The sequence below is a fragment of the Thermomyces lanuginosus genome (genome assembly GCF_041956635.1).
Source record: "Thermomyces lanuginosus strain ATCC 200065 unplaced genomic scaffold VTN49scaffold_32, whole genome shotgun sequence".
In the NCBI taxonomy this organism is placed as follows: Eukaryota; Fungi; Ascomycota; class Eurotiomycetes; order Eurotiales; family Trichocomaceae; genus Thermomyces; species Thermomyces lanuginosus.
This window is the reverse complement of record NW_027192366.1, coordinates 1,115,175-1,142,777: the sequence shown is the minus strand read 5'-3', so window position 1 is coordinate 1,142,777 and position 27,603 is coordinate 1,115,175. Positions and strand designations below refer to the sequence as shown.

Below are 27,603 nucleotides of genomic sequence, written 5' to 3'. Positions count from 1 at the left end.
ATCAACTGCTCCGTCGTGGTCCTCCACTTGGTCTGCTGTATCTCTAGCGGTTCCATTAACAAATCAGCCTCGAATACCACCACTATGTTCTCAGCTGCACCCAAGTGACACAACAACAGATCAGGGAAGCCGCCAATCTCTTGAACATGGTTTGAGCTCAAGTCCAAAACGTAGATGGCGGGAGTAGGAGAAGGTTCAACCCTGGTAATGATGACCGCTTTGTTCCCGATGATCTCACATTTTGGGTAAATGTAAAAGGTATCCTAATGAATCCGCTGATAGAGTACCTGATTTGTGTGTATATTCCACACTGTCAAATCAAAGCTGTAGTCGAGGTCCCGCTAATCATTGAACCAAATTGTTTGACAAAAAAAAAAAAAAAAAAAAAAACGAACAAGGAAGAAGAAAAACAAGTAGTTTCATCATCAAACTCAGCTTACTAACCCTGCCATCGAGATCAGAACAAGATACTGGTCTGATAGAGCGAGATCATAAGAATTCTGTGATTCAATGCCGGTGTAGGTCGATGTCTCCCAAGTCTCGAGATTCAACATCTCAACTTCGTTGCGGTTCGAACGTTATAGCACAGCCGGCGGGAATGATATCGGATGAACCTGGGTTTCTCAGATAGGTGTGCCAGCCAGCCGATAAAAATGTCTTTGACCGGCCGAGCAAGCTGCAAGCCATGTCGCCATCGGAAATAGCTCGTTGCATTGGTGATCTCATCTGTGCGGACGCTTTCAGGATCCAACCCCAGGAACTCAAACGTTGTGCGCGAGACAGGTGTGATGATAATATTGCACGAGAGAATCGTGCGTCGTCGTTTGAAACCTATGCCCCTGTAAGGTTAGAGCGTTTTAATTTCTTCTTAAACTGAGGAAGATGCAGTGGATATTACACACTCTCTGGCAACGGACAATATCCTCCGGATCTAGAAACTTCACGACCTGAACCAAGAGCTGGGAGGCAGGGAGACGACAATGTCATGCATTCTATTACCGATTTACCAATTATAAACTCAAACAAGTTATTCGTATCACGCGGGAAAACATCGCGCAGGAACTCGCATGCGCATCTGTTGTTGGATTAAGGTTAGGGTTATGACGAACCTTGCCAAAATGTTTCGAGGGATCAAGTATAGCGCTCCGGGACAGCAAAGTTGGAGTATACTGTTTGAAATTGAGTACTAGCCATAGCCTACAAGAAGTAGGCCAATATCTATACACGTCAGATGCATTGTTGTGGGATACTCCGTCAAACCGGATTCGCGTAAGAGCGAGAGGCTCGCCGCGCCGGGCCAAGATGGATTGGTTGGTTCTCTGCCTCCACGGTGACTCCCTCGCTACGCATCTCGACTGTGAACCGCATTGAAAAGTATTGATTGTCCAACTCCATCTAGATGGAGTGACAATATTTGGTATGACTAGACTACTAGTAGCCTTTCAGAATTCTCCTTATCATGGGCGCGAAAGGGAAGATTGGCAACGAGAGATGGCAACTGTTTTGTATTCACTCATTTGAGATATCAAGTATGCGTCACAGCGGTCGGCTCGATTCTGAGATGGTCCGGGGCAAATTTAGGACTGAAAAACCAGAGCTGAATGCCACCGCTACCCGCCCGACCGAGTACTTCACGGTCACCGAAGGCCGGTACGACCTGACGACAAAAGTCCATTCCCGGGAAATCATCGTAAAAGCGAGGAGGATCTACTCGTTCATCCAACGAAAGTCTATTGTGCTGAGTTGCTAGGCCAGTGGAAACGTTGTAGGTAGCGGTCGGGCCAGTTCTGTGTTCCCAGCGGTAGACCAAATACGGGGTTATATAGGTAGAATAAACATCGCGGACATTTTTATTGAACGGATCTGCAGCGTGAATCCATCGCACGTTGAGTTTGTCGACGACATAGTCGTACTCGATGTGTAAGGTGGCATACTCGTTGGTACCGAAGAAGATCTGGGATACAGTCTTGTGGCCGAAGGAGCCACCGTAGTCGCAAGCATAGAAACGCCCATCGTGGCCATCAGAGGAAATCGGCAGGTGATAGATTTTCCTCTCAAGCATCCACCCGGTCGTTGCCGTCCACTTGGTCTGCCGCACCTCTGACGGCTGTTTCGTCCATATAATCTCGAATGTCACCAGTACGTTTTCAGCCGCGTCGATATGGGTCAACCATAGATGCGAGAAACCGTTAATCTTTTGAACATGATTCGAGCTTAAATCCCAAACGTAGAGGGGGTGAGATGACGGTTGGGGTATGGGAGCGAGGACCACCTTCTCCTCGGTGATCGAGCATCGAGGGAAGAACTCATGAGGAACCCGTTGATTGAGTTTCTGTCCTGTGTGTATATTCCACGCAGTCAATTCATAGCATTCGAGACCCCTATCGATCATCGAGCCAAATTTGTAAGCTGAGAGAAACAGTCGAAGGGGATAGATAGCCATGGATTCAGTGCGATTCTTGATCGTACTCTGCTTACCTTCCTCTCACGATAACAAGGTAGCGATCGGACAGCATGAGACCACGAGGTAAACTTGATTCGCCGCCGGTCCATATCGATGTCTCCCCGGTCTCGAGATTCAGCATGTGGACTTCGTTGCGTTCCGGAATGTCAAAGCAGAGCCGGCGTGAGTGACACAAACTTGTTCTGAACTCAGGGATGACAGAGTTTGCTGGCCAGGGGATAAACATCTCCTTGACCGGTCGAGCATGCTCTAACCCATGCCGCCATCGGAAATAGCTCATCGCATCGGCCATTGCTACCGCTGTGCTAACCCCCTCCGAGTCCAAACCCAGGAACGCAAGGGATTCGCGCAAAAGGGGCGTGATGATAGTGTCGCAGGAGAAAATCTTGTGCCATCGCTTGCAAACCTAACTTAGTTGGTCCTGTCAGCATCTAGATGGAAAGGAGTGGTCGATACACACTCTTTGATTCCGTACAATGTCCTCCAGCTCGAGGAACTCCACGACCTGAATCAGGAGCTCAAGAGGCAGGGATCCAACAATGTCATGGTGTATCATGATGCTCTTCAGCCAAACCTGATGCCGCTTTGAAAGGAATTGTCCGTGGCACTGTGGAAGGATCGTTCATCGCTCGCCCTCTTTCGGGATATCCGGTTGAGAGCTCGACCTGGGGAAATTGATCTGAGGCGATCAAATCCCCAACCCCACAGTGCTGGTATGTCACTCGGCACCTGAGCCGCATCTGAACAAATCTAATCACCTTATGTTCCCTTTTCCAAGTAGGTAGTTACTTTGCTATTTTTGACTTTTCCCTGTTTCCAAACTAAAGCGGGTTTGCTTTCGTGCATTGTTCCGAATAGGGAGCCCGTCTGGTCAAGCAGAACAGAATTAACTTGCTATTCCTTCATTCATGCGAGAGATCTGCGCTCATACTCTGCAGGGGTAGGGTTAGGGCTACTGCTATGGTAAAGGTAGGTAGGGATAGGCTCGGCGAAGAATGCCTTCTACGCCACATTATGAGCCGGAAGCGGCGGTCTAATCCATGGAACAGTATTGCGAGACGTATTTTACCTATGACGAAGCATTCAACAGCCAAGGACACAGGTCGCAGCTTGCCGGGATGACTTTAGTTTGCAATAAGCACGGAACGATTAATTCCTTGCTCCCAAAAGAACTGCTTCTGAGGTTGCACAATGCTTTTGATCTAGCGTTGAGGAGCACGATAGTAATAGCCATTGTGGCGTTATGTTCTTTATCGGGCTCTGTTTAGAACCGCGATGATGTAATTATCTTTTTATTTCGGATTCGTTGAGCGAATAGTCAAGTTATGGTAATTCAAGTTAACTATTTCACCCAGCCTCAGGACCGTTTCCCCAATCCTGGGAATCTGGCGCGAACTTCGGATTAAAGAACCGGAGCTGAATGCCGCCACACCCTGCCCAACCAAGTACTTCACGGTCGCCGAAGGATGGTATGATCCGACTAATGAAGTCATCCGGCGAGCGAGAAGGATCATCCACTCGTGCATCCAACGAAAGCCTGTTGTGCTGGGTTGCTGTGCCGGTGGCAGAGTCGTAGGTGACAGCAGCGTCAGTTCTCTCGGTCCAGGAGTAGACCAAATAAGGTGTTGTATAGGTAAAATAAACTGTGTGGGCATTCCTGTCGAAGGATTCGGCAGCATGTATCCACCGGACATTGAGCGAGTCGACGAAGTAGTCGTACTCGAGGTGCATCGTGGTGAGCCCATCGCGAGAGGAAATCTGACTGACAATTTTGTGGCCGAATGTGCGACTCATTCCGCTCCCAACTCGGCGCAGGAGTCCGGCGGGAGCTGGCAAGGGAACAATCTTCTTCTCGAGTACCCGCCCCGTCGTCGTCGCCCATTTGATTTGCTACGCCTTTAATGGCGACGTCGACCATTCGATCTCAAATGCCACCAATATGTTCTCAGCCGCGCTCAAGTGGTAGAGCGAGGGACGGCAGGTGCCACACTCTTGCATATGATTTGAAACTAGATCCCAAACATAGATGGGGTCGGATATCGATCCGCCTGTGGGAGCGAGCACCACCTTGTCCTCGACAACTTCACACCAGGTGCCTAAATAAGGAAGCCGTTGACTGAGTTTCGTTTTTGTATGTACATTCCACGCTGCCAATTTCCCTCGCGTCTCTTCCCGATAATTTATCCCTCTGTTAACAATCTAGTCAAAGTTCAGGAGACAAAGGAGGAGATCAAAATGTATCATCATCGTGCTCATTTTGCTTACCTCCCTCTCGAAAGCATAGCAAGATAGCGATCAGACAGGTTGAAGTGACGAAGAAACTTTCCTTGGCTCCCGGCCCAGATTGACGTCTCCCCAGTCTCCCGATTCAGCATCTGAACTTTGCTGCTTTTTCGGAACCGTAGGTATAGCATAGCCGGTGCGAGTGGCACCTGACGGTTCGCAAGTCATCATAGACCATCCTCAACCCGTTCTTGACGATGTTGGAACAGTGTGCTGGCCAGGGGAGGAAAATCTCCTTGACGGGTTGAGCATGCTGTAGGCCATGTCGCCATCGGAAGTAGCGTATTGTATCAGCCATCGATATTTCTGTGCTGACCTCCTCCAGGTCTACGCCTAGGGACGCAAGAGTTTCACGCAAAGCGGGCACGATCAGTGCATCATACGTGAAAACCATGTGCCATCGTTTGGAGACCTAGGCTGTATCAACATTACTAGAGTGACAGTGCGTTATCTCAGGCATAGGTATAGGTGTGGTTGATAGTACACACTCTCTGGCACCGAACAATGTCGTCCAGGTTGAGGCATTCCACGGCCTGAACCAGGAGCTCAGTTGGTAGGGAGCCAACAATATCTGCATCATGGTATTCTAAAGCCGAGCTTGAAAAGCCGTTTCGAAAAACAGTTATCACTTGCACCGTCAGAGGATAGTCCGCATCTGAAGTTCACGGGATGTCTGATTGCCAACACGCCCTAAAGAGATTGATGTGATCAGGCACCATGAGTTTACTCCGCAGCACTGATCTGATCCCTACCATAGTTAAAAAGTTTCAAGCCTACTAGCGTCGCAATGACCGTGAAATGTAATGGTGTTGACAAGGGTACGATTCCAAATTGAACGACTGACACAAGGAACGTTGAATTTGTAGACGGACTTGGAGCTCGTGAAACGATTCAAAGGCATTACAGGTATAGTGATGTCCATCGGACAATAGTACCCACGAGGAATCCGCATTTAGATTCGTGTATGAAGCACGTTTTCCGTACGAAACTGTCTGATCGTTAATGCTGCCTGAAGCGATAAAACATTGCTCGCGGTCAGAGCTCTCAAAATTAGTATACATTAAGATTACACGTTCCGATTTATAACCTAGAGTAGCTCTTCGTCACCATACTTCTTCGCATAGAGTCCCAATGCCCGAATAGGCCAATAGAACTTGTAGTTCGGGTACGAGATCATGCTGGCCGAGTCAGTCCCGTGTCCTGGAACTCAGTTGGGATTCTGAACTTACCAAGACATATTGAAAACGCCTTCAATAGCCTCCTGGAGCCACTCTCCATTAGCCTGCTGGCGAGACATAATCAACTTGATTCCGCGCCGGATGACCTCCTGGTCGGGGTATTCCGCTTCCATCAGACCCAGCAGGGCCCAGGCAGTCTGCACAACCTGAGACTTCTCGTGCTGCACATAAACGCGATTCGCGCTGCTGAGATAGGACTCGCCCCAGCCTCCATCTTCCTTCTGCTTCGACACCAAGAAGTCGCAGCCACGACGTGAGTACTCACTCGTGCTGTACGTCTCCCCAACACTCCGCAAACTCTCCAATGCAAACATGGCCGCATAAGTGAAGCAAATTCCCCATGATCCGTACCAGCTGCCGTCTTTTCGCTGAACCCGTTTGATATACGCAACAGCCTTGTGCTTGGCAGCATGGATCTCGTCAGCTCGGTAATCGGGATAGAACTTGTTGAACAAGGACAGAGCAGTGACGGACGCCGTGGTGCATTCAACATGGTCATAGCTGATCATGATTCCTCCGAACACCTCGGCCGCATTCAGCCACTCCAAGAGTGGTGATCCGCGTCTTTTCTCATATTCACTGAAACCTCCAGTGTCGTTCTGCATCAAGAGGAGACAGTCCACCGAATCCTTCAATCTGTCCAGAGAGATTCTCTTGGGAAATCCATGCATCTCCTGTAATTGAAGTGTTGATCGGAGGCCCTCCGCTGTGCAATCGCTGACCGTGTATCCCTGGGTCTTGTTGCTGAAGGGCCATGCTCCTTTCCGGTGTTGGCGGTAGCATTTTTCTTGATTCGGGACGTTCTCGCGCAGCTGATGGTTATCAAGGAACTCCAAAGCCTTCTCCAGCATTGGTCGCCACCTCTCATCATTTGCAAAACCGGCAACAACAATAGCTTGGACGGCGAAAGCCGTGTCCCATACCTGGACGCCGTTTGTACCATTGCAAAGCATGCCTTCGTTTTTAACCCAGAGGTATTCATGGAGGGTTTCTCGATGAGCTCGAACGGAGTAACTGCCTTCTCCATCGTGGATGTAGCACGCAACGAAGTTCATTGGGTTGCTGACGGGTGCAAGACCGGCATAGAAGGTATTCTCATCTTCCATCCGGATAAGCTCCCACACCCAATCTTCCGCGCGCTTAACCAAGGATTCCCAACGAAAGAACGGCATCCAGAGGGTGACTATAAACCAGTTCAGCAGGTTGAGTAGGAAAGTTTTCGGGTAATAGTTGTCTTTATCCGCGATAGACGTTCGGTACGCAGCAAAATCGATTGTATCATATGGCTGGGTGTAGAGTTCGGCCTTCAGTTGCTCCGTGAGCGGATTGGGAGGCAGACTCCACCTCTTGGACCAGATGTAACTCATGGGAAGAAACACCTGGCGAATATGAATCCACCAGCGCCATGGCGCAAAAGGCACCCAGTCGGGCAACAACCTTGGCGATTGTTAGTAGACGTCGAAGGACATTGAAGTGGCCGAGAGAAAACTATCGAGACTTACCAAAGCTCTGGCGGAACAGGGTTCACGCATTCCCATTTCATGACTCCCAGGACAGATAACCAGAACTTGGCCCAATGAGGCGCATACAAAGCACCACCGAATTTATGAAGAAGGCCACGGGCCTTGACCATTCGCGGATCCTCTTCGCTCACGCCAAGCAGTCGAAGCACAACGTAATTCATCGTTGTTCCAAATGCAGAACTGTGGCCCTCGATGTGCAAGCCCCAACCCCCATCGACAGGGTGTTGTCGAGCAAAGAGATATCTCTTGATTTCAACTGCGTATTCGGGGGGTATTGGCGTGTTGGTGACATACCAGGCGATGACAACTCCTGGGAGAAGAAACATTGGGCCGCCATACTCGCATGACCAATGGCCGGTGGGCATTTGGAGTTTTGAAAAGAAGGACAATCCATTTTCAGCTGCTTGGCGAGGGGTTTTGGCCTTTGGCAGCTCTGGGAGGCCCTACAAGAAACGTTAGCATAATGTGAGCAAAAGCCATCAATTGCACTTTGACTGACGGTAGGAAGTCCTAGATGGTATTTGTCATAGGTTGTTTGTGGCCATTTCTCCATTTCCTCATCCGTCTGGAGGTAATGCCATGTCAACCGGCCGTCATTGTCGCGCAGCCTCCATCTGGAGTAGTCGGTCTTGTCATCCCCATTAGCATCCTTGGACAGATGGCCATTTGCAGGGGTTTTCCACCCTGCAATGCGTGCCGTTTTCACTTCCTTGGCCATTTCGCAGTCACTCACACACAAGAATGACTGCAACTGCACGTACTGAGGTACGCTTGTGTAATTGAGCTCCCAGTCGCTGAGAAAGGGAGATCGACCAGGCAAATACTGTATTGAGATCTGTCGATCACATGCAGATAGCGACATAGTTCCCGTACGCTAATCCGATTTTGGTATGCTAAGCTACAGGGTTTTCTTGGCATTGGATATTTCCCCAGTCCGGAGTCCGGATAGTCCGCCACTCCGCGTCGCTTACGCAGCTGTCCCTGGCTCTAGGTCGCTGTTCAAGAGAACTCCATAGAGTGACAAGTTGAGAAGTGCTTTATGTTTGATGCGGCTCGTATCTTTGTAACATTGGCGTGCAAAATCCTCCTGCTCACTACTAGATGGGCCGGCACAAGCAAAGCTTATGCTTGCGGAAACCAGTTATTATCTCCATAACATCAGCAGATGCCAGGAACTTTGGAAGGAGCAAGTTGCCTCTATATTCTCATAAGAAAGCGCGACCCTCGTATGCAAAGAGGGCAAGAGCCCAAGACACGCGAAACCGGAATAGTACCTCCAGCACGTCCTCAGTTGAGCATCATCTTCCACTGTAATGGGAAGAGCATTGTTTGACCCTGATGCCTTTTCCTCAGGCGGGCTTAGCTCAGTCCGATGATCGGGTGGTCGTCCAGTTTGTTGAGAGTATTCTGGCTGCCATTTTGGGAGAATTCCTACGACCGGTGCCCTCACCATCGATAACATTGAAGCGAAGATCATTTAGACACAGTTCTGGGATCGCTGAAATGGATGATACCGCAATGCAGGGCCGACCTCTGGAAGCAGGTCTGCATGATAATTATATGACATACTCGTGGCCTGGAAAGACACCGTACGAAGCATGGAAATTCAGTATGTCACTGGCCGCTTGATTGCCTCGTGCTCTGCTTGCCGACGAACTCTGTAGGCTGTACCCTTCGAGTCCTCTGTTTGATTTATGAGACTGTAATGTCAGGAACGATAATCACGAAAAGGTTCCGGCAGGGTCCTTGTCTAAACCAGAACTTCGTACTGACCAAAGACGCAGGGATATCTACTACAACGACCCGATGCTGTTTGGGACACAGCGGGTGGTTGATACACTCATTGACGACATTGCCTATACCATTGGAGTGGACCGGGCATCGTTGCGCGTTGTATGTGCGAAAGAAACAATACTGATGAAGACTCTGGAACTGACACAGAGCTCTAAAGGTGTCCGTCGCAAAAGGCTTGATTGCGGGATGCTTCTCAAAACCGATGCGAAGCGCATTATCGACGGAGTCGAAGGTAGACCTTGTTTTCTTTTCGCTCTGCGCTAATCTGAGCAAGATAGGGCATGCTCATCCCTGAAATTGACAATATCGCCGGCATAGATCTGTCAGGAGTGTCTTGGATTCTCATTATCGAAAAGGAGGTAAGAAGTGGGATCCACGCAGAACAACTTCCGGCACAGAGGTAATGACACAGGAATTACGAGTACGACAGGCTGTATTTCGAAGGCTCATGCATAACCAGTATCACATCAGGTCCGCTGCCGGACGGGGAGTCATCATCACTGTGGGTCATCGAGCTCTGGGATTACGTGTCTTGCATTTCTCTCTTACCGCTTAGCGACAGGGCAAAGGCTACCCAGATCTGTTGACGCGCGAGTTTGTTCACTTACTTTCGGACATTGCAGTCACAGGTCGAAGTAATGTCTTGATGGAAGCAGAAATTACGGCTCCGGCATTATCTCTGCCATTTTGTGCCTTGGTAGATGCGGATCCCGACGGGATTGCCATCATGTCTACCTACAAGTACGGCTCAATCGCACACTCTCATAGCAACTCCAAACTCGACGCGCCGCAGCTGGAATGGATTGGCATGCGTGTATCAGATTCCATCGGCGAAATCGAGGGCGATAGCCTAATCCCCTTGCGTCCACGGGATGTCAAGAAAGCCCGAGATATGCTCGCTCGCAATCCTGCACTAGCAGATGGTGGCTCAGAACCGGAATGGCGCGCAGAGCTGCAAGTCATGCTCATGTTGAACATGAAGGCCGAGACAGAAGTCTTGTATGACCGAGAGGGTGGACTTGAACGATGGATCGATCAAAGGTTGTTGGCCATGCTTAGCACGAGAGCAGCCAGACACTGCAGTTAGTATCCACGGAGGAACACAACCTAGATAATCATTTGGAAAAAAAAAAAAAATACTCCATGATGAGAAGGGTTAGTAAACATTGATGCAACGAGTGAATATAGCTGCTTCTCAGGCACCTAGGGTATTGAATGTGGCAAGTACGAAATAACATACTACTGTCGAGGTCATACCATAATATTATGCTCCTCTGAAAGTGCAATCGCATTAACTGGGAGCTACTCGGGTGCCAAAGAACTTGGCCATTTCTGCCAGACACAAACAAGAAGAATGTGCTCTACAAACTCGTGATATCAATCCAGCCAGAGCTGTTTGGCGGAGGCTTTTCCGAAACCTCGAAAAGGGGTTCAAACAGATCATTTTGATCGCTTGAATTAGGGTCGCGGTCGACAACTTCATTTTCCACAAATTTCAGCGGCGGCAAAGTATCAGTGACGCTGTCTGGCCGCGCGTCTTCTCTGGGCCCCGGCTCATTCCACCTGGCCTCGAAATTCGCGACAATGTCATCAATGCAGAATTGGATCGAACGAACCGTGTCACAAAGGACACGCTGGTTCTTGCTGCTGTCGTCGTCGTCGTCGTCGACGGAAAGATAGGCCTTCCAATTGTACGACTGGTGGCTGTCCACAATTCTGGCCGGCACGGTGACGCAGCTGTAAAAAGTCCAACTCCCGCCCTCATCATTATCATCGAGGCTAGTATCGCGAACCCAGATGGTGGTGACGACTTTGGATCGTTTCTTCCCTTCCATCCGCTGCACTTCAACCCGGAAGCTGTCATCGGGATTTGTTCGCTGCAGACGCAGCTTTTCTAGCAGTTCGATCGCGTTCTTGATGTACTCGCATATGCGCTTCTCAACAGTGTGGATCCAGTCGCAGTCCATACAGCGAAGATTCCAAAGAACTAGATTGCTCCCGTCAGAGGGCATCGCTGCAGATGCCATGGTGTGCTTTGGAGGGGGCGTGCAGTTGTCCTTTTCCACCGTATGTCCGCAGATTTTGAATTTATGCAGCACTGGTCCACCCACGGGACGGTTCTTTTTGATCAGGCTTCCGGTCATGCCGGTGGGAAGTTTGACGAATTCGTTCGCTATGATTGTGTGCTTTTGTGATGCATTCACACCGTAGCAGCTAACAGAAGCCTCGAGTAAGGATCGTGTTTAACCCTGGACATGTCGAGTTATGCCGTCGATTGTTCATCATTTTTCTGCACGAGACGATCAATCTGACTTGATGAAGATTAAATAAATGAAGAGCTCTCTATTTCACTGCACGTCTCCGACGAACATGTTGTCATACCTCCTCGTCGTCGGAGGTGTGACAATCCCGGGTTACTTACCAATGATGCTTGCATGGAAGTTGGTAAGGCATTGCATCAGCGCTTACTTTGCTTTATCATGCCGTAGTACCATCGTTCACGGCAGGTGATTCTGCGATCAAGTAGATCCGTGTTCTCATGTTGGTTACTTAGTAGAATAGTAGGAAGTTCGTTTGCAGAGTGACGAGTGCATATACATGGGATGAGCAGCTCATGATGCCACCTCGTCGACATTGACATCCTGCGACATGCAACATCTTGACACGCTACAAGACTCGGTTCAGCAGTCATGGAGTGGAAAACGAGGGCCTTCGAATTGAGTTTGACAAATCAAGAGGTGCTAGACAAAGATGTTGGAAATGAGAAGCCGACACTCCGAAATTAGGGTTCACTCTTGATCTCGAGTTGGTCATGTGATTGGATAACTCGTGGAGTTATGTCACGTGGATAATTTGTTTCGTCAAGGTTAAGACAGTTGACTCTGTGGCGTTCTGTTACCCCATGATCTGACTCCACACCAACACATTCCCTGGGCTGTCCGTTTTCCGGAGTTCGGGACGGAACTGGGTTTTGAATGAACTCTTTGAAGAAACACCGTTTGAAACATATGGCACATTCACGACCGCACAGTAGGAGATGGTTTCTGCCAACCAAACCTTCAGTCCTCCACATGACCACTGGAGTCGTGGACCATGGCAAAATTTTCTCCCCACACACGGCCGAACGGGAGAAGCTAGCGAAGCAGTGAGACAAGTGGACCAAAAAGAAAAAAGCAACCTCGAACGGATTTGTAGATTGTTATTGTTCCTGATCTTCTCGCTTCAGATTCTTCAATGGTTGAAGAACTAAGTTATGATGTGTCACAGTGACACGGACGTCACCATGTCAGTCAGTGAAACTCCTGCGTCCGTTTTATCCGTGCTGAGCGTTCAAAATGCGACAGACATGCTCCCTTGCAGATTGCAGCGGAGCGCCAGCCCTCCAATCCGCCAATTGATAAGGGCCCCCCACTGTTCAGGGTGCTGGAAGAGGCCATTTATCCACCACCCTGGCGTACGTTAGTTTGATGAGAACCGAATCACTTAGCTAGTCATCGTTCCGATGTTGTCCTTTACCTCTGTCAGGCTACGCTAAACCGTTAGGTGGGTGATGACCAGAACTTCCCGAGTCAGCAGTAGACCTTTGGGTTGATTCCGCCTTACCGCTAGCCGCCACTTCGCTATGGAATACATCCAATCTGGGACGTGCATTCATGCCAAGGGCACGAACAGCTCGGGTGCAACCTTTAGTGTCATGATCTCATCCACGCCATGGACTAAAATACTCTGTATGTCCGTGCGAACATGAGAGAAGAATATGTACCGATGAGCTCGGAATTTGGCTGGAATTTTGGGTATTTTTTTTTTTTTTTTTCCATCGAAGGCGTTTCTCAGTTGTCGCCAGCAAATTCTCTAAATTTGAGGAGTTTGCCTTGTTTGCATGCCACAGATCCGGGCTCTGAATGGATCTGATAACTGACAAATCACAATGCCTTGACAAGATGCCAAGATTCTCGGCTGTGACAGTTTCCCGTTGGCCAGTCGCCACCGACCAGTTCCGTCTCGGATGCAGCCCGTCCTGGTGGTCCGGGGCCCGCTGGTTCTGAGGCCTTTGAAAGCCGCGTCGGGATTCAAAGTTACCCCGGCTGTAATGAAAATACAGCCAGATGCCCGATCGTATATCTTAAAAATTTCAGAGCTGGATAACGCTATTCTGTGCATAAGTCCATGCACAAGGCCCCGAGTCCAGACTTATTCATACGCGTCCTCCGTTGGAAAAAAAAAAAAAAAAAAACAAAAAAAAAAGGAAGATTGAGCACTGTCGATTTCTCTCCGAGCTGCAAAAAATGCACATGGTTTGCGTCTTCGACTTCGCCCTGACTCCCATGTCTTCGTAGTACTCGTACTCGTACCCAGTTTTCCATCAATGATGATGTCGTATACTGAATGTCCATCCCCGTATTTCGGTGGGTTTCGTGGATCCGTGATTCCCATGAGAACTGAGAGTCGGTCAGTCGGCGCCAGTACCGACGAGGAATGGGCAATGGCCGAGTCTGGCAAGTTTGAGAGAGGTTCGAGAAGTTTTCTCGGCCCAAAACTTTGTCTGCATCAGGGCCTCAGGGGCACAAGCGGACGGCTGCGGGGGTTGGCCCGCCAGTGATCGGCCATCGATTCGTACCGCGATGACGACGGACAGATCACGGTGCGGCAAGTACTGGCATGGGGAGCATATCTGCATGGTGATTTTGAAGAAAGGGACAATGTAACTACGCAATACTGATCATCCAACATTCAGATTCAGACTTGGAATCCCCTTTGTCCCTGAAATTTCCTCGAACTGCCGGGCATGTGAAAACGCAATCTTTGCAAATAGGCGCCAAGACCGCCAAGGCCACTAGTGCAGAGTTTTAGGTTGCGTATTCCGATTTCTGAGCCAATGAAATCCGGCCAATCGTGCTGACTTATCATCCCGCTGTGGATTCTGCGCTTGGCGACATTGAAAAATACAGAAGATTGCTGCAACCGGTAATTCACAATGCATCCCTCCTCTCCCGTCCTGGCCCCAAGAAAAGCATACAAGTGTATCGTCAAGGAACCATCGGCCGTCGCGTCTCCAGTCCCATCCCCTAACCCCAGCACTAGTTAATTAACAAGTCACTCTTTCTCGTCCGTCCCCTTCAACCTATTTCACTGTCTTTTCATATCTTCTTCCTCCCCCGTCCCTTCACTTCAATCCAGTTGGCCGTTTTTCCCTAGTTGATATGCTGCCGGCTCAACTGTCCATTCGTTTTGTTCCACAATGATGTTGAAGCGGCCGGCATATCATCTCTATTCCCTGCTGGCGGAGAAGTCTCCTGCCCAGCTGCTGCCATGGAACCAAGGTGATCCCCCAGTCCGGGGGGACCCGAGAAAAACTGTCGTATGGATTGAGGTACGTGGGTGGACGGGGTTGACCCGATCGAGAAAATCGCCGATACTGACGGACTGCGATCACGACAGGGTCTTCGTGGCATGGCGTCGTTCCTCGTCATTCTCACCCATCTTGCTCGAGCGTGGGACTATGCACTCTTTGCCCCGCGAGATAACCCGGACGTACCGCCTCGGTTACTGCAACTGCCCATCTTGCGGATTCCCTGGCAAGGTCGTATCGGAGTCACCATCTTCGGTTTCCTCACGGGTTATGTGTGTGCGTTGAAGCCGCTGAAATTGCGGCGGGCCGGGAACATCCAGGGCGCCTTTACCTCGATTGCAAAGAGCGCCTTCCGCCGCCCCCCGCGCCTGATCTTTCCCGCCACCATAGCCATGTGCTGCTCATGGCTCGTTGCGCAGTTTGGTGGTTTCACGGTCGCGAATCGGTCTGACAGTGATTGGTGCCGATATGCCTCTCCCGAGCTGGAGGATTCGCTGTGGAAGGAGATCATCCGGCTCTTCAAGAATTTCCTGGGTGTCTGGACTACCGGCTACATGGCCTATGATGACCACCAATGGGCACTTCTGCCGTTGCTGAACGCGTCCATGGTCGTCTACATTGTGACCTTTGCAACTATGTACTGCACCTTCAAATGGCGCGCCTTGATCCTGCTCGGCTTGATCGGCTACTACCACCAGAGTAACTTTGTCAATGTCGGTAAGTAGATTTTGTCCAGTCTTTCTTATCCATCGGGGAAAGAAGGCATATTCACAATGTCGATTTAGAGACATTCCAGCTGCAGGCCCTCTACGGCATGCTTCTGTCCGACTTGTCCAACGAGCAGTTCTACAAGGACTTTATTCACAACCGAAGGCTGCGTTGGCCACGCCGACTCTTCTGCCTGGTTGCCACCATCTGCGGACTTTTCATCGCGTCGTATCCAGGTGAACGCCCGGATCTCGCGGGGTGGTCGCAGAAGATGGAATGGTGGGCGCACCGCATCTTTCCGAAGGACTCAAACATTGGCCGTCGGTACAGTGCGCTCGGTTTGGATTTGATCATTCTGGCGATCATCTCTTCTCCGACAACGATGGAGATCCTCTCCAACCGGTTGTTCCTGTGGCTTGGAAAGCACAGCTTCTCCGTGTACCTGACGCATGGCACGATGCTGCGTGTGCCCCTGGTTTGGATGCTCTATGGCATCAGCGGCCAGCCGTGGGTGTGGACCACCGGACCTGATGGCCAGCCTGTCCAGCCCCCGTGGCTGAAGCGGCGCCCGCCATGGGTGTTCTGCATTGCCATCCCGACCTGGCTTGTTATGGTCTACATTGTGGCCTCGTTGTGGACGAACTACGTGGATCCATTCTGTGCGCGGATGACACAGAAGCTGGAGGACAAGTTCTTTGAGAAGGAGGAGAGGAACATGCCCTCGATTCCCATGACGGAACGACCGAACTAAATTCTCTGACTGTATTTTATTTTTTTTTTTTTTTCCCCTCGTTTTGATCTCGGGAAGAGGAGCATTTTCGGGGATCTCTGGTGTTTTCGATACCTCTGCTATATGTGGTAAGTCGAGGATATTCGTTCCCATCCCGAGCTTTCCTTCGCTGACGACTCGTTTCATAGTTATTGATAGGCGACCCCTAAACGATGCCACTTTTAATTCACGAGCAGACTGGATCTTGCTTTCCATTTTCTTTTTTTCCCTCCTCAGTCGACAGCATTACCTTTGGTGTTGACGCGTTGAAAAGTGTTGCGGCGAAGATGTGGAGTGGTGTACATGATTGATTTCTCTTTATTTTTTTTTTTTATTTTCTTTTTTTCCTTCGCTTTTTTTTTATTTCCCACTTTTGATACATACGTTGACCATGAGTATTGTACTTAGTGATGGTTAATTAGTGTACATCCATAGACAATCGATCGCATTGTTCACGCAAGGCTTATCTTCGGAGGTGCCACATATTCAGAGGAATAAACTATATGACCAGAACAGTACTAAATACATTGTCGCGAAGAAGAGATCTACCTACAGAGAGTCCCCGTAGATAAAGGCTATTCTACATGCATGCCGGTTTGTTTGCCATGCTCCAGACATTCTTTTTCCCTCTGCTCGGCCAGCTCCATCATCATCATCAGAAAGACAAAAACCCAAGGACGCCGCCAAATGATTGATTCAAAACAAGATAGGAGAAATACAAATTCAGAGGAGCGCAGAGAGGGAGAGAGAGGAGGCGAGGACTCAGGGTTTTCTTGCGGGAGTCTTTCGATGCTTCCGCCACGCCTGCGCGCCGTTCTGTTGCTGCTGTTCCTCCAACGCCCGCAGGTAGGCTTCCCGTCGAGCGTGGTTACGCTCCTCACGCAGCGCGTCCTCTTCTTCCTGTCGCCGCCGCTGGTATTCCGCCGCGACTTTTAGGTCCTTCTTGCTCAGCCGGGGCGGCGGCGCGGGGGTCCCATCCGCGTTGTACGCCTGCTCGTTCTGGCCTGTGATCTGGTTCAGTCGCTCTGTGGCGTCCCGACGGGCCTCGGCGAGGTTCTTCTTGATGTTGACCATCATGCGGTCGATAGCACTGACGTTCATATCGGCAGGTTGCTCGGGGGAGGCGGTAGCCTGTCCCGTGGTCCGTGCGCGTTGCGCTTCGACCATCTGGTCAATGAGCCGCAGTTGCGGGCCCGTTGGTTGTTGGCTCGGTTGCTCAACGGCTAGTGGGGAGAGTCCGAGCGCTTGGCGGACCTTGGGGAACGAGAGGATCAGGGACTGGCCGAAGACCATCGCGCCGGTGGTCGCGAAGTAGAGCTGGAGCGCACTGGGCAGCCACGACATGGCGAAGAAGGAGATTCCGGGTATGACAGCCCGCGTCACGGGGGCTATGGGGCTGTTCAGGATCGATCCCGGAGGAGTTTGTTTAGCGGATAGCTGTACGAATCAGCAGGGGAAGCTCTCCATGATAAATAACCGTAGGCAACACCCACCCGGAGATTGAAATAGATCGTCGCTGCACACACAAAAGGAAGGATATAGAACGGATCGCTGAGCGACATATCCGACAGCCACCCCAGCTGCTCCGTCGCCAACCCCGGCACCGGCAGCGCCGCCATGCCGCGTACTAACCGGAACGTGCCGAACCCGATGGGGATCTGGATCAAAAGCGGGAGGAATCCCTTGATCGGGTTGACGCCATGTTCCCGGTGGATATTCTGCAGCTCAGCGCGCGCCTTGGCAACCTCGAGCGTGTTGCCGACTTTTTGGAAGTGCAGCATGCGCTGGGTGATGGGCTGCGTAATGGCTCGCAGCTTTCTCACCTTGTTCGCCGTTTCCATCGAGTCAATCACGGGCTTAGCAAGTATGAGTCGCGTCAAGATACCCGTCGCAACTATACTCGCCCACCACGGTAGGCCGCTGTAAATGTGGATATGCTCGACGACCCATTGCACAAGCGATGTCGGGCCCCAGCCGTAGTCCAGTCCCAGTTCATGCAAGTACCCAATCTTTTCCGGAATATCCGGCACTTCATTACCATTGATATTGATCGTGTTGACTGTCGGTTCCGTTGCCGATGCAGTCTCGGCTGTCGTCGAATTCGAATCGGTCGAATTGAACCGAACGAAGGCCAGCTGGGAGACCGCCGGCAGCGAACTTCTACCAGACGATGCCGAAACTATCCCGATCCGAGTGCAGTCAACTCTTCCCGTACTCCGAGTAGACCGCAAGGCTGCCGTCGAGAGCTAGTCGCGGAATTGTTCTGTCAATACTATACTCTTGCAAATATGCCTCGGGCAATGCGACTTGGAATACGAACCGAGCGACTGGAATTGAGCGACAGAGTAAGTCGTCTGCTCGCGACCTTTGCGGTCGCAGCGGACCGCGACAGACCATAGCCTCCCAGCATGGTCAATGGCTAGCGGTCTTGAAGTATTGACCTGAGCTTCACGACTATTTTTTCTCTCCGCGGACAATGTGCCAAGCTTTTTCTGCCGGGCGGGAAAATTAACAGGCCAATCAGACCGCATATTCAGAGAACATCAAGATCGCCGTTACGGAGTCCTGAACGATGGTCGAGGGTTTCTCCCAAGTCGTCAGCGCCTTCTTACTATACGAAACTAGGAGCATCCAAATAAATAGAGCATAAAACCTCTTGGATTGAGTCAAAATAGACCAATATACGCCAAACCACCGCCCAGATAGATGCGATTTTAGACAGAAACCGACCAATCTCATCTTGCTTCCATATAAAAGTAGTACTACAATGCACACATATGTCCACATGATTCGCACTTGATAAGCATGTTGGAGAGCGAATTGAAATGATATATCCTGTTGTCTATTCCAGGGCAGCCGCATCCTTGATGCCGGTCTGGGGACTCCGCCGTTTGTCCCGGATTTCCTTCATCTCAATGCCTGGTCCCACCGGAGTCGTGCGTCGATAAGTCGGGAAGATCTGGTGTGCCTATCAGTACCTGGGCTGAATTTCGGACCGAGCTTTGGAGCGCGGTGACCTACCTTTGTCCCAGACCACCCTAACCGGAATGCAGCCTCATGTGCAATCAACTCGCCCAACCCCAGCATGAGTCCGTTAATGAAGGGAAGCAGGAGATTGATTGCTGCCCCTCGCAGAATACGCCATATCGATGGTGGCTTGTAGACGTCGAGCGGCGAATTTGACGCTGACGGGGAAGAGGAGAACTCGTTATTGGCCGAGTAGTTCTCCGAGTCTGAGGGGACCGTCAACGCGGAGTCGGAGAGCTCAATGCGCTCCTCGGAGCGATGGCGCGACATTATCAGACACTACTCTGCACCGATATTGTATGTCTGGCGAAGTTTGCAGGTGAATATCTGCCGCTGGCTTCCCGCGAAGTTGATGCCCTGGAATGATGATGCCGGCGAGAATCGGCGATGACCTGCTTAGTCAGCATTCAGCCTGAGCAGCTTTCATGGAAAGACATTGCTCACAGGCTGCCTGCAGCTGCTTAGATCGGTTGGGAGACCAGAGATCTCTGACTTAAGATGCAGCTATAAACCCCGTCTACCGGTAAACTGCCCTCATAGTAGAAGCGTTGAAGTCACCACCATGGACTCAGTGGGGGATCGTCATCAACCAATCAGGCAGCGAGGTGACGGCTCGATGACACAGGCATCAAGCTTCGTACGCGATACGCCCCTCGTTTGTTGCTAGCAAGTCTTCATCGTCGAGATCTACGCGAATTATTACTTCTTAATCCCTTCTTGCATGTCTTCGCTCTTCGCCGGCTTCCAAAATCCTTTTTATTAACCTCCATCCATCAACGGACAGTTGTACACTGCCGCAAAAGATGGCTGCCAACCCCAGCAATGACGAGCTCCTATCTCAGTTCTGCTTCACGACGGGGGCGGACCCTTCAGACGTACGCCATTGTTCCGACGTACTTTTCAGTGCATAGTGCTAATTCGCTTCCTTAGGCCCGCCAATATTTGGAGGCAAATGCGTGGGATCTGGACGCAGCCGTCGCAGAGTACTACGCGGACCAAGATGAGGAGATGCTGAATCCCCCAAGCGCCAGTGCTGGTGCTGGTGGTGGTGACTTTGCTGGTGGTCGGCGATTGGGAACAGGTGAGCCTGCGGAGCCACCCCGCACAGCGCGCACGCTCGGAGGAGCCACCGCTTCGGCATCTCGGCCCTCTCAACCACGAAGTGCTCCGAAGAAGAAGTTTGCGACACTCGGGGATTTGACGAGCCAACGAAGCGAGGATTCCGAGGAGGACGACAATCAGGATTTCTTCGCGGGGGGTGAGAAATCGGGTCTTGCTGTACAGAATCCGGACGATATCAAGCGGGAGATTATCGAAAAGGCCAGGAGGTGAGTATTGGTGGTCCTGCTCGTGCAGAATTCCCAGTAGCCTGACCATATTTTAGAGCACAACCTCCACCAGCCGATGATTCGAAGAAGAAGAAGACATACTTCACCGGAACGGCACGAACATTAGGCGGCGACGACACTCCGAGCCAGATCATTCCGGATCCCAATGAAGGCCGACCGCAACGACCGCCTCGCGTGCACCGAACACTTCATTTCTGGGCCGATGGGTTTTCGGTTGATGATGGCGAGCTGTTCCGCTCGGACGATCCGCGAAATGCAGAGATTCTGGACGGCATCCGCCGCGGACGGGCACCGTTGTCCATCATGAACGTCCAGCCCGGGCAAGAAGTGGATGTGGAGATCAAACAGCACAATGAGAAATACGTCAAACCTAAGCCGAAGTACCAACCTTTTGCGGGATCGGGTCATCGGCTGGGCAGTCCAACTCCTGCCGTGCGCACCTCTCAGCCGGCCGAGCAGCCGCCTGCGCCGGAACCGGTGAAGCCCAATGTGGACGAGTCGCAGCCGACTGTCACACTGCAGATCCGGCTGGGCGACGGCACACGACTGACGTCGCGGTTCAATACAACGCATACAATTGGGGATGTCTACGACTTCGTTGCCGCGGCGAGCCCCGAAAATCGGACGCGGCCGTGGGTTCTCATGACCACGTTTCCAAGCAAGGAGCTCACCGACAAGTCTGCCGTACTGGGCGACCTGCCCGATTTCAAGCGCGGCGGCGTTGTGGTTCAGAAGTGGCAATAGAGGTTTTACGACTCTCCTTATGTACTACTGCGCAGATATGATTCCAGTAAAATCTCATGAATTGGGAGGATGATAGACAAATAATGAATGAATTATTTCGGTGTCATTGAAATTGTCTCAGCTGCAGTAGGATTCTTTCATGCTTATCAATCAAGCTCAAGCTCCGATGACGCAGTCAGCAACTTTCACCCCGAGCCATTCGCCCCCAAGACTTTGTGTCTGTTCGCATCAGAATTATTTGCAAGGCAAAGGCGGGCAGAGCAGTTGCGTAAGAAAAAAAAAAAAAAACCTAAAAGCACACATGCCTCTGGACGGAGTCAAAAACATTGTGCTGGTACGTTCAACCCCTCATCATCTCTTATCGGATCGATAAAAAAAAATTGATCCCAGCCCATGCTAAATCATAACTGCCCACTAAAATCAGATCCTCTCCGGAAAAGGCGGAGTCGGCAAATCCTCTGTCACCCTTCAGCTTGCCCTCGCGCTCACTCTGCAGGGCAAATCCGTCGGTATCCTCGATATTGACCTGACGGGACCCTCAATCCCGCGTCTTGTCGGCCGCGAAGATGCAAAGATCCGACAGTCCGCGAAGGGTTGGATTCCTGTGGAAGTTTACGATGCTGCCGCAGATGGTTCGCGGGGCTCGCTGCGTTGTATGTCGCTAGGGTTTTTACTGCGGGATCGTGGCGATGCTGTCATCTGGCGGGGGCCAAAGAAGACTGCCATGGTGAGGCAGTTTTTGACGGATGTGTATTGGGGGGGGACGGATTATTTGCTGGTGGATACGCCGCCAGGTACGTTCCCAATATTTTTTTTTTTCTAAGTAAATTTCTACGTGTCCCGGTTCTGATATGCTGGAAAACAATATAGGCACCTCCGATGAGCACATCTCCATCGGCGAATCCCTCCTAACAAATGCGTCGACTTCGATATCCACTGCCCAAAGCCAACGAATACCGTATCTCGCCGGTGCGGTGCTCGTCACCACGCCGCAAGCCGTAGCGACATCGGACGTGCGCAAGGAAATCAACTTTTGCGCAAAGACCCAGATCCCCGTGCTCGGCGTCATCGAGAATCTGTCCGGATATACCTGCCCTTGCTGCGGCGAGGTGAGCAATCTCTTCTCGCGCGGCGGAGGTGAGGTCATGGCGAGAGAGATGAACGTGCCGTTCCTAGGGTACGTGCCTATCGATATCAAGTTCTCTGCGCTCGTGGAGGGGGCAACGGTCGACGATGATGATAATGACGATGCGACTGCGGGTGAGGAAAATCCTCAGGCAGCGAAGCCTGCGGTGGAGGATGCGCGGCCGCTGGTGGAGAGGTACAAGGACTGCTGGTCGCTTCCTATTTTTGAAGGGTTCAGTAGGGACCTGATTGGTAAGATCGAAGGCGAACAGAATTGATCATTTATGATACCGACATGCTTGAAGCGGTCGGTCGTAAAAGTACATGTCAGACATTATCATTCATGATACTTCATACAGTGAACTCAGAAGAGGAAATCGCATCATAGACATCATTCGGGTCATAACGAGACATCATCAGTAGTGAAATTTCATCCGCCAGTGACAACCACTGATTGCTGATCAGCAAGGAAATGCGACGGATACCGGTTGAGTACTGCCCGTAGACTGGCCGCCGCAGATTGCTGCTGCAGCGGCGACGTGCTCTTTTCCTGGTGGCCGTGATGACGCACGACAGACTTCAGCCAGCCCAACCAACCACTGATATTTCCGAGCAACCACTGTGTATCCGTATCAAGGGTTGGGCGGCCGCTGACAGCCTGGTCGGGGATCGGTTCTCCCGGAGGGAATGGAGAAATCGGTGGCCATAACGAGTTACTTGCGCGAGCTTCAAGATGAAACTCAGATAGCATTGCTGGAGTCGCCCGCTCTGATGCTTTCCCATCAGCGGCATCGTCGGAGGACGCCCCAAGCAAAGCCATGCTCGTTGGCTTCGGCACGGCGGAAAATTCCCTTGCTACTGGAGTCTTTCCCGCTGCTACCTTGGGACTTTGGAGAGGAGCAAAGATCGATACATCGTATCGCGGGCCATACGGATCCTGCGGATACCCCGTGGCCAATGCAGTCTGTCGAAGCGCCTCGATCAGACCATACGAAGTTCCGCCAAAGGCATCCCGGCTCTCGCCAACGCTTGCATCGTCATCAGCGTTGGCACCACTATCTTCACCGAACCCTTCGCTGCCCGCCTGCGTCTCGTCGACGGTCCCTAATCCTCCGGGAGGGATCCGGATCTCACCAAAAGGTGCGATATGGCTGCCATATTCGTTAGAAAGAGTAAGCCTGCTGCGACCGCAAATCTCAGCAATCGAGTCGAGAGTGCTTCGGATGTCGGGCTCGATGGCTCGCAGGATCGCCTCAATCGTAAACTCCTGCACCGAGGGCATCTCTGGTGCCCGCTGCTGCGGCGTAGAGGCTGACGACATTGCGCCGGACTCTCGCCGTTCATTGGCGACGTCTGGTGAACGGGCCCGAACTAATACAGGCTGCGAGGCCAGAGCCGACGACGACCGCCCTCCAGCTGATTTATGTTCTCGAGGCCGTCTGCTCAGCGGTTTAGGATTCCCATTTAGTTGTCGCAGGGCCGCTGCCCGTCTTGCCAACGTCGATTCATCAAGGGTAGAGTCGCCCTGACGGAGCCTAACTTGAGGGAGGATACTGTGGGAGAACGTGGGGGGTACCTGAGGCACTGAAGATAGTTCAGTCAAGGTCTGGCGGGAAGAAACCTGGGTTCGTGATGCGGATGGGTGGGTCGTGGTGTATTGAGATCTGGCTTCCATCTTGTCCACGTCCCCCCAGAGTGCTGCGGCGAATATGTAAGATGACTTGCAGTACTCAACGTTCAACCAATGCACGCACCACAGCAGTTTTCCGCCTAAAGGACGTCTGCAGTGGCTGCGACCCTACGGTCCGGGCAATCCTGCTTGATGATTCCTGCGACAAGAGACCGGGTTGGACATCAAATGCACATCAGCTGTGCACCGCCAAAATGGCCCAAAACGGCGTGCGAAGCGCGATTGGATTCGTTCGTGAGGATAGGATTCTGCAGCGTGGACTGCAGGGATCCGGGAATTTACCGGAGACTGCAGACACGCGGCGAAACAGACGCTGATGAGACGCAGCAGCGATGAGTTGGCAGCGGTGGGAAGGGTTAGTTTTGGTCGAACAGGAGGATTTCTCCGTAGATGAGGAGGGGTTCAGCATTAGCCTCTCTTGCCACGGTCATGCGTTGACAAGTCCCTCCCCCGCCCCGATCTCTCTTTGGCGCTTGCATGCTTTGGATCGTTGCAGCCGCAGTCGCGTCGGACATGGCGGGATTGGCTCTCAATGGCTGCGGAGGTCATTTGTTTGGTCAACGGTCAACGAAGTCACAGAACCGGTTTGTAATCAGAACCCAAATCGCCATCGAGATTGGCAACTGCAAGACGAAATCATTATGGCGGGCATCTAGCCTAGTACAAGTACTATGCCGTCTCCTACATCACCCGAACGGCGACTGCCTTTGTGCTTTCCTCAAACATATTCATGAAACCGCTGTACGGGAAAACGGATGGAAAACTACATTAGCCCTAACCCTAATGTGACAACCTGGCTCGTTCATTATGTAATCATCAAGTCTTGGCAATTGCTGTGAGCTGGCCTTGACTTGGACAACATGGCCCAAGACGATGCCTGTGGTTCAGTACAGCACAGACGGCTCCGTGGGTGATCTGTGGCAGGGGCAATGGCAGACCGACTACAATGAGTAGAAGATTTGTATGCGACACCCGAATTTTAAATGTTTCCCTCCGACACCACTTTGGTATCTAACAGTTCCCATGGCAGTTTGTCGACTCCGATGAGTCGGCGTCCGACTTCGACGATGACCCCTCCGACCTTCCGTTCCCCAAGCCGCTGTCGCGGTCGTCGTTCCTTGCGCCGGACTTCGACCCTGCGAAATTCCTCGCGTCATTGACGGATCGCCACCAGACGCTCGAGGATCTTCGCCAGGAACTCCGCGACTTGAGCCAGAGCTTAAACAAGGAGCTGCTTGATCTGGTCAACGAGAATTACCAGGATTTCCTCTCTCTTGGAGTTGCGCTGCAGGGCGGAGAGGAGAAGATCGAGGAAGTTCGGGTCGGCCTCCTCGGTTTCCAACGCGATCTACAGGCGATCCGCTCGCAGATCGAAGACCGGCAGACAGAGATGCGGGGTCTCCTTGAAGAGAAGAAAGAGTATCGGAGACAGATCAACCTTGGCAAGGCGTTACTGGAAATTGCCGACCGGATCGAGGAGTTGGAGGATAAACTGATGATACGAGACGCGACCACCAAGCCATTGGCTGAAAATGGAGCGTCGCAGGAGGACTCCGATGAGGCCGAACTCGATGATTTGGAAACGGAATCGTCCGGGAGCGATGAAGACTCAGGGCTTGATGAAGATGGTGGTGCGCTGCTGTCGCTGCGACGGCTGGAACGCCGTACTCAGAAATATGTCTATATCATGAATGCGATAGAGCGTATCGGCAGCAGCCATCCTTTTTTACAGAGTCAACAGCCACGACTCGAAAAGATCAAATCGACATTACTCCTCGATTTAAATACAGCCCTCAATCAGGCGAAAAAGGCAGGCAGCAAGGGCGAGAAGCGTACCCTGAGGCTACTTCGGCTGTACGATATGCTCGATGCCGAGGCTTCTGCTGTATCCATGTTGAAGCAATTGAAGATCTGAGAACCTGCCAAAGCTGGATTTGCATGATACGGAGTTTGGGATTTATGCAACGGAAAATCAGGGAAAAAAACCGTGAAACGCCATACATAGTACAACCATATCTAACAATACACTATATAAACATGATGCGAATGTTCACATGCCCGTCAAAGCCTCAGGCTCGGGCGACTGGTCAGACTTGAAGTCTCCGTTAAGACTGAAGCCAGGTCCATGTGTAGAGCTCAGCACCTGTCTCCGCATTAGTCTACACAGCATTCCCTGCGGAAGAGGTATCTAGCCAACGTACCACCTCGTAGATTTCCTTGGTGATGCGATCGCTCAACTGGTTCGCATCCTTCTTGACCTGTTCGATGACAGTGCGGAGGTTATCCCGAAGCTGTTCAGGCGAGAAACCCAATTGCCCGATCGCCATCCGGATAACTGCATCTCTCTCACGGTAGACGGTACCTCCCCGAAGATTGCGAACCGTATTCCCAACATCGTCGACGACTGTGCCTAGCTTCGCGCTGGGCATCAACCCTCGCGGACCAAGAATCCGGGCCACACCAGCCTTATTCAGCGCTTCCAAGCTGCTGGTGTGGCAGATACAGCGGTCGAACTCGATGACGCCCTTCTTGATCTGGTCAAACACATCCTGCTCTCCGACGAGCACCGCGCCGGCCTCAATGGCATCCTTTGCATGCTTCGAATCCGGCGGCGCAATCACGCATATCCTCGACTCCGTCTTAACGGCATGCGGAAATCGAACCATGTTGCGAATGACAGGACCATCCTTCTTCGTCTTCAGTCGGATGTGCACCTCGTACTTCGCCGAAGCTCGATCTCGGCCAACTTCGAATGCGCGGAGATATCTGTCAAGTTGGCGCGTAAGCGTTCTCGTCTCATCTGGCATTCTTGGAGAGGTGCATACCTCATCGCATCACAGAGGCTGAATTGCTGGATGTTACTAAGGTCCTTTTGTTGATATTCTCGAGGGCCCTTCTTCTTCTTTGGCTTCGATTTCTTTTGCTTCTGCGGATTGTTACTGGCTCCGCGGACCTGTTGCTGCTGTAGAGGGTAGACGAAAGGGGCAATTGGCGCCCTCTGCCGCAGTGCCGGGCGGCATGACAGGAGAGTACTCCTTGCCCCGGCGAACAAGGAAGCGGTGGTCGACGCCATTGACGGTGTTCAATGCTAACTGATCAATTTGGAGCTCTGGCGTTTTCCGGAGCAGCTTTTCTTTCGATAACTTCGGAATATGGTTGTTCCGACGCCGAGGAAATTAATTTGCCCCGATGAGGGGATGAACCACCCCGCTATTATGTCTTGTTAAAACTGAATTCTTTCGCTCGCAGTGCATTTTTCGAGAATGGATACTTATCAGCTGTCCGTGGCTACCGGTGGCAACCATGCGACCGTGCTCCCGGCACTTTTACTCGCGGCCTCAGTCAATGAGGTTCGTGGGAAGCCGGCAGTGTCGTTTACCTTTGAAAATGCAGCAACCCTCCCAGGCACTGATACGACCATTCAGTACGTGGGAGCAAGCGGAACACCTGTCCAGGGTTCTGAGAAGGTGATCAAGGAGCTTCGCCAGGATCTTCCTTCTTTGAATGGGAAGGATGTGGCCCAGGTTAGTTGCCGATTA

At 51.5% G+C, this 27,603-nt stretch overlaps 15 protein-coding genes across 15 annotated transcripts in view; 6 read left to right on the top strand and 9 right to left on the bottom strand.

The window, feature by feature from the left end:
• Positions 1–1,525: 1,525 nt before the first annotated feature.
• VTN49DRAFT_5211 (uncharacterized protein) lies at positions 1,526–3,020 on the bottom strand (the record flags this gene model as incomplete). Its single annotated transcript, XM_069413244.1, has 3 exons — positions 1,526–2,381; positions 2,479–2,870; positions 2,925–3,020. The coding sequence occupies 3 exons, from the start codon at positions 3,018–3,020 to the stop codon at positions 1,526–1,528; spliced, it is 1,344 nt and encodes a 447-aa protein (XP_069267130.1).
• A 791-nt stretch (positions 3,021–3,811) lies between these two features.
• Positions 3,812–4,878, bottom strand: VTN49DRAFT_5210 (uncharacterized protein; the record flags this gene model as incomplete). Its single annotated transcript, XM_069413243.1, has 3 exons — positions 3,812–4,354; positions 4,400–4,652; positions 4,730–4,878. The coding sequence occupies 3 exons, from the start codon at positions 4,876–4,878 to the stop codon at positions 3,812–3,814; spliced, it is 945 nt and encodes a 314-aa protein (XP_069267129.1).
• Positions 4,879–5,834: 956 nt separating this feature from the next.
• On the bottom strand, positions 5,835–8,370 carry VTN49DRAFT_5209 (uncharacterized protein; the record flags this gene model as incomplete). The annotated part of the gene is made up of 4 exons (XM_069413241.1): positions 5,835–5,925; positions 5,977–7,422; positions 7,488–7,951; positions 8,008–8,370. 4 exons carry the CDS (start codon positions 8,368–8,370, stop codon positions 5,835–5,837), a joined length of 2,364 nt encoding a protein of 787 aa, XP_069267128.1.
• A 476-nt stretch (positions 8,371–8,846) lies between these two features.
• On the top strand, positions 8,847–10,389 carry VTN49DRAFT_5208 (uncharacterized protein; the record flags this gene model as incomplete). The annotated part of the gene is made up of 7 exons (XM_069413240.1): positions 8,847–9,117; positions 9,173–9,239; positions 9,293–9,401; positions 9,460–9,534; positions 9,581–9,661; positions 9,733–9,804; positions 9,865–10,389. 7 exons carry the CDS (start codon positions 8,847–8,849, stop codon positions 10,387–10,389), a joined length of 1,200 nt encoding a protein of 399 aa, XP_069267127.1.
• Positions 10,390–10,663: 274 nt separating this feature from the next.
• Positions 10,664–11,446, bottom strand: VTN49DRAFT_5207 (uncharacterized protein; the record flags this gene model as incomplete). The annotated part of the gene is made up of 1 exon (XM_069413239.1): positions 10,664–11,446. One exon carries the CDS (start codon positions 11,444–11,446, stop codon positions 10,664–10,666), a length of 783 nt encoding a protein of 260 aa, XP_069267126.1.
• A 2,306-nt stretch (positions 11,447–13,752) lies between these two features.
• Positions 13,753–13,980, bottom strand: VTN49DRAFT_5206 (uncharacterized protein; the record flags this gene model as incomplete). The annotated part of the gene is made up of 1 exon (XM_069413238.1): positions 13,753–13,980. One exon carries the CDS (start codon positions 13,978–13,980, stop codon positions 13,753–13,755), a length of 228 nt encoding a protein of 75 aa, XP_069267125.1.
• Positions 13,981–14,541: 561 nt separating this feature from the next.
• VTN49DRAFT_5205 (uncharacterized protein) lies at positions 14,542–16,111 on the top strand (the record flags this gene model as incomplete). Its single annotated transcript, XM_069413237.1, has 3 exons — positions 14,542–14,673; positions 14,742–15,369; positions 15,438–16,111. The coding sequence occupies 3 exons, from the start codon at positions 14,542–14,544 to the stop codon at positions 16,109–16,111; spliced, it is 1,434 nt and encodes a 477-aa protein (XP_069267124.1).
• Positions 16,112–16,891: 780 nt separating this feature from the next.
• Positions 16,892–18,539, bottom strand: VTN49DRAFT_5204 (uncharacterized protein; the record flags this gene model as incomplete). Its single annotated transcript, XM_069413236.1, has 3 exons — positions 16,892–17,566; positions 17,623–18,375; positions 18,450–18,539. The coding sequence occupies 3 exons, from the start codon at positions 18,537–18,539 to the stop codon at positions 16,892–16,894; spliced, it is 1,518 nt and encodes a 505-aa protein (XP_069267123.1).
• A 432-nt stretch (positions 18,540–18,971) lies between these two features.
• VTN49DRAFT_5203 (uncharacterized protein) lies at positions 18,972–19,720 on the bottom strand (the record flags this gene model as incomplete). Its single annotated transcript, XM_069413235.1, has 5 exons — positions 18,972–19,088; positions 19,151–19,402; positions 19,447–19,548; positions 19,601–19,660; positions 19,715–19,720. The coding sequence occupies 5 exons, from the start codon at positions 19,718–19,720 to the stop codon at positions 18,972–18,974; spliced, it is 537 nt and encodes a 178-aa protein (XP_069267122.1).
• A 239-nt stretch (positions 19,721–19,959) lies between these two features.
• On the top strand, positions 19,960–21,249 carry VTN49DRAFT_5202 (uncharacterized protein; the record flags this gene model as incomplete). Its single annotated transcript, XM_069413234.1, has 3 exons — positions 19,960–20,031; positions 20,087–20,484; positions 20,541–21,249. The coding sequence occupies 3 exons, from the start codon at positions 19,960–19,962 to the stop codon at positions 21,247–21,249; spliced, it is 1,179 nt and encodes a 392-aa protein (XP_069267121.1).
• Positions 21,250–21,550: 301 nt separating this feature from the next.
• On the top strand, positions 21,551–22,652 carry VTN49DRAFT_5201 (uncharacterized protein; the record flags this gene model as incomplete). Its single annotated transcript, XM_069413233.1, has 3 exons — positions 21,551–21,583; positions 21,674–22,043; positions 22,120–22,652. The coding sequence occupies 3 exons, from the start codon at positions 21,551–21,553 to the stop codon at positions 22,650–22,652; spliced, it is 936 nt and encodes a 311-aa protein (XP_069267120.1).
• Positions 22,653–22,804: 152 nt separating this feature from the next.
• VTN49DRAFT_5200 (uncharacterized protein) lies at positions 22,805–24,049 on the bottom strand (the record flags this gene model as incomplete). The annotated part of the gene is made up of 1 exon (XM_069413232.1): positions 22,805–24,049. The coding sequence occupies one exon, from the start codon at positions 24,047–24,049 to the stop codon at positions 22,805–22,807; it is 1,245 nt and encodes a 414-aa protein (XP_069267119.1).
• A 961-nt stretch (positions 24,050–25,010) lies between these two features.
• VTN49DRAFT_5199 (uncharacterized protein) lies at positions 25,011–25,979 on the top strand (the record flags this gene model as incomplete). Its single annotated transcript, XM_069413229.1, has 2 exons — positions 25,011–25,025; positions 25,095–25,979. 2 exons carry the CDS (start codon positions 25,011–25,013, stop codon positions 25,977–25,979), a joined length of 900 nt encoding a protein of 299 aa, XP_069267118.1.
• Positions 25,980–26,114: 135 nt separating this feature from the next.
• VTN49DRAFT_5198 (mitochondrial 54S ribosomal protein uL1m) lies at positions 26,115–27,137 on the bottom strand (the record flags this gene model as incomplete). Its single annotated transcript, XM_069413228.1, has 3 exons — positions 26,115–26,207; positions 26,266–26,830; positions 26,890–27,137. The coding sequence occupies 3 exons, from the start codon at positions 27,135–27,137 to the stop codon at positions 26,115–26,117; spliced, it is 906 nt and encodes a 301-aa protein (XP_069267117.1).
• Positions 27,138–27,327: 190 nt separating this feature from the next.
• VTN49DRAFT_5197 (uncharacterized protein) overlaps positions 27,328–27,603 on the top strand; it is a gene marked incomplete at both ends in the record, with an annotated part of 2,657 nt that continues 2,381 nt past the window's right edge. The window contains one exon of the mRNA XM_069413227.1: positions 27,328–27,588. Within this exon, the coding sequence (XP_069267116.1) occupies positions 27,328–27,588 (261 nt within the window). The remainder of the gene's footprint in view (positions 27,589–27,603) is intronic.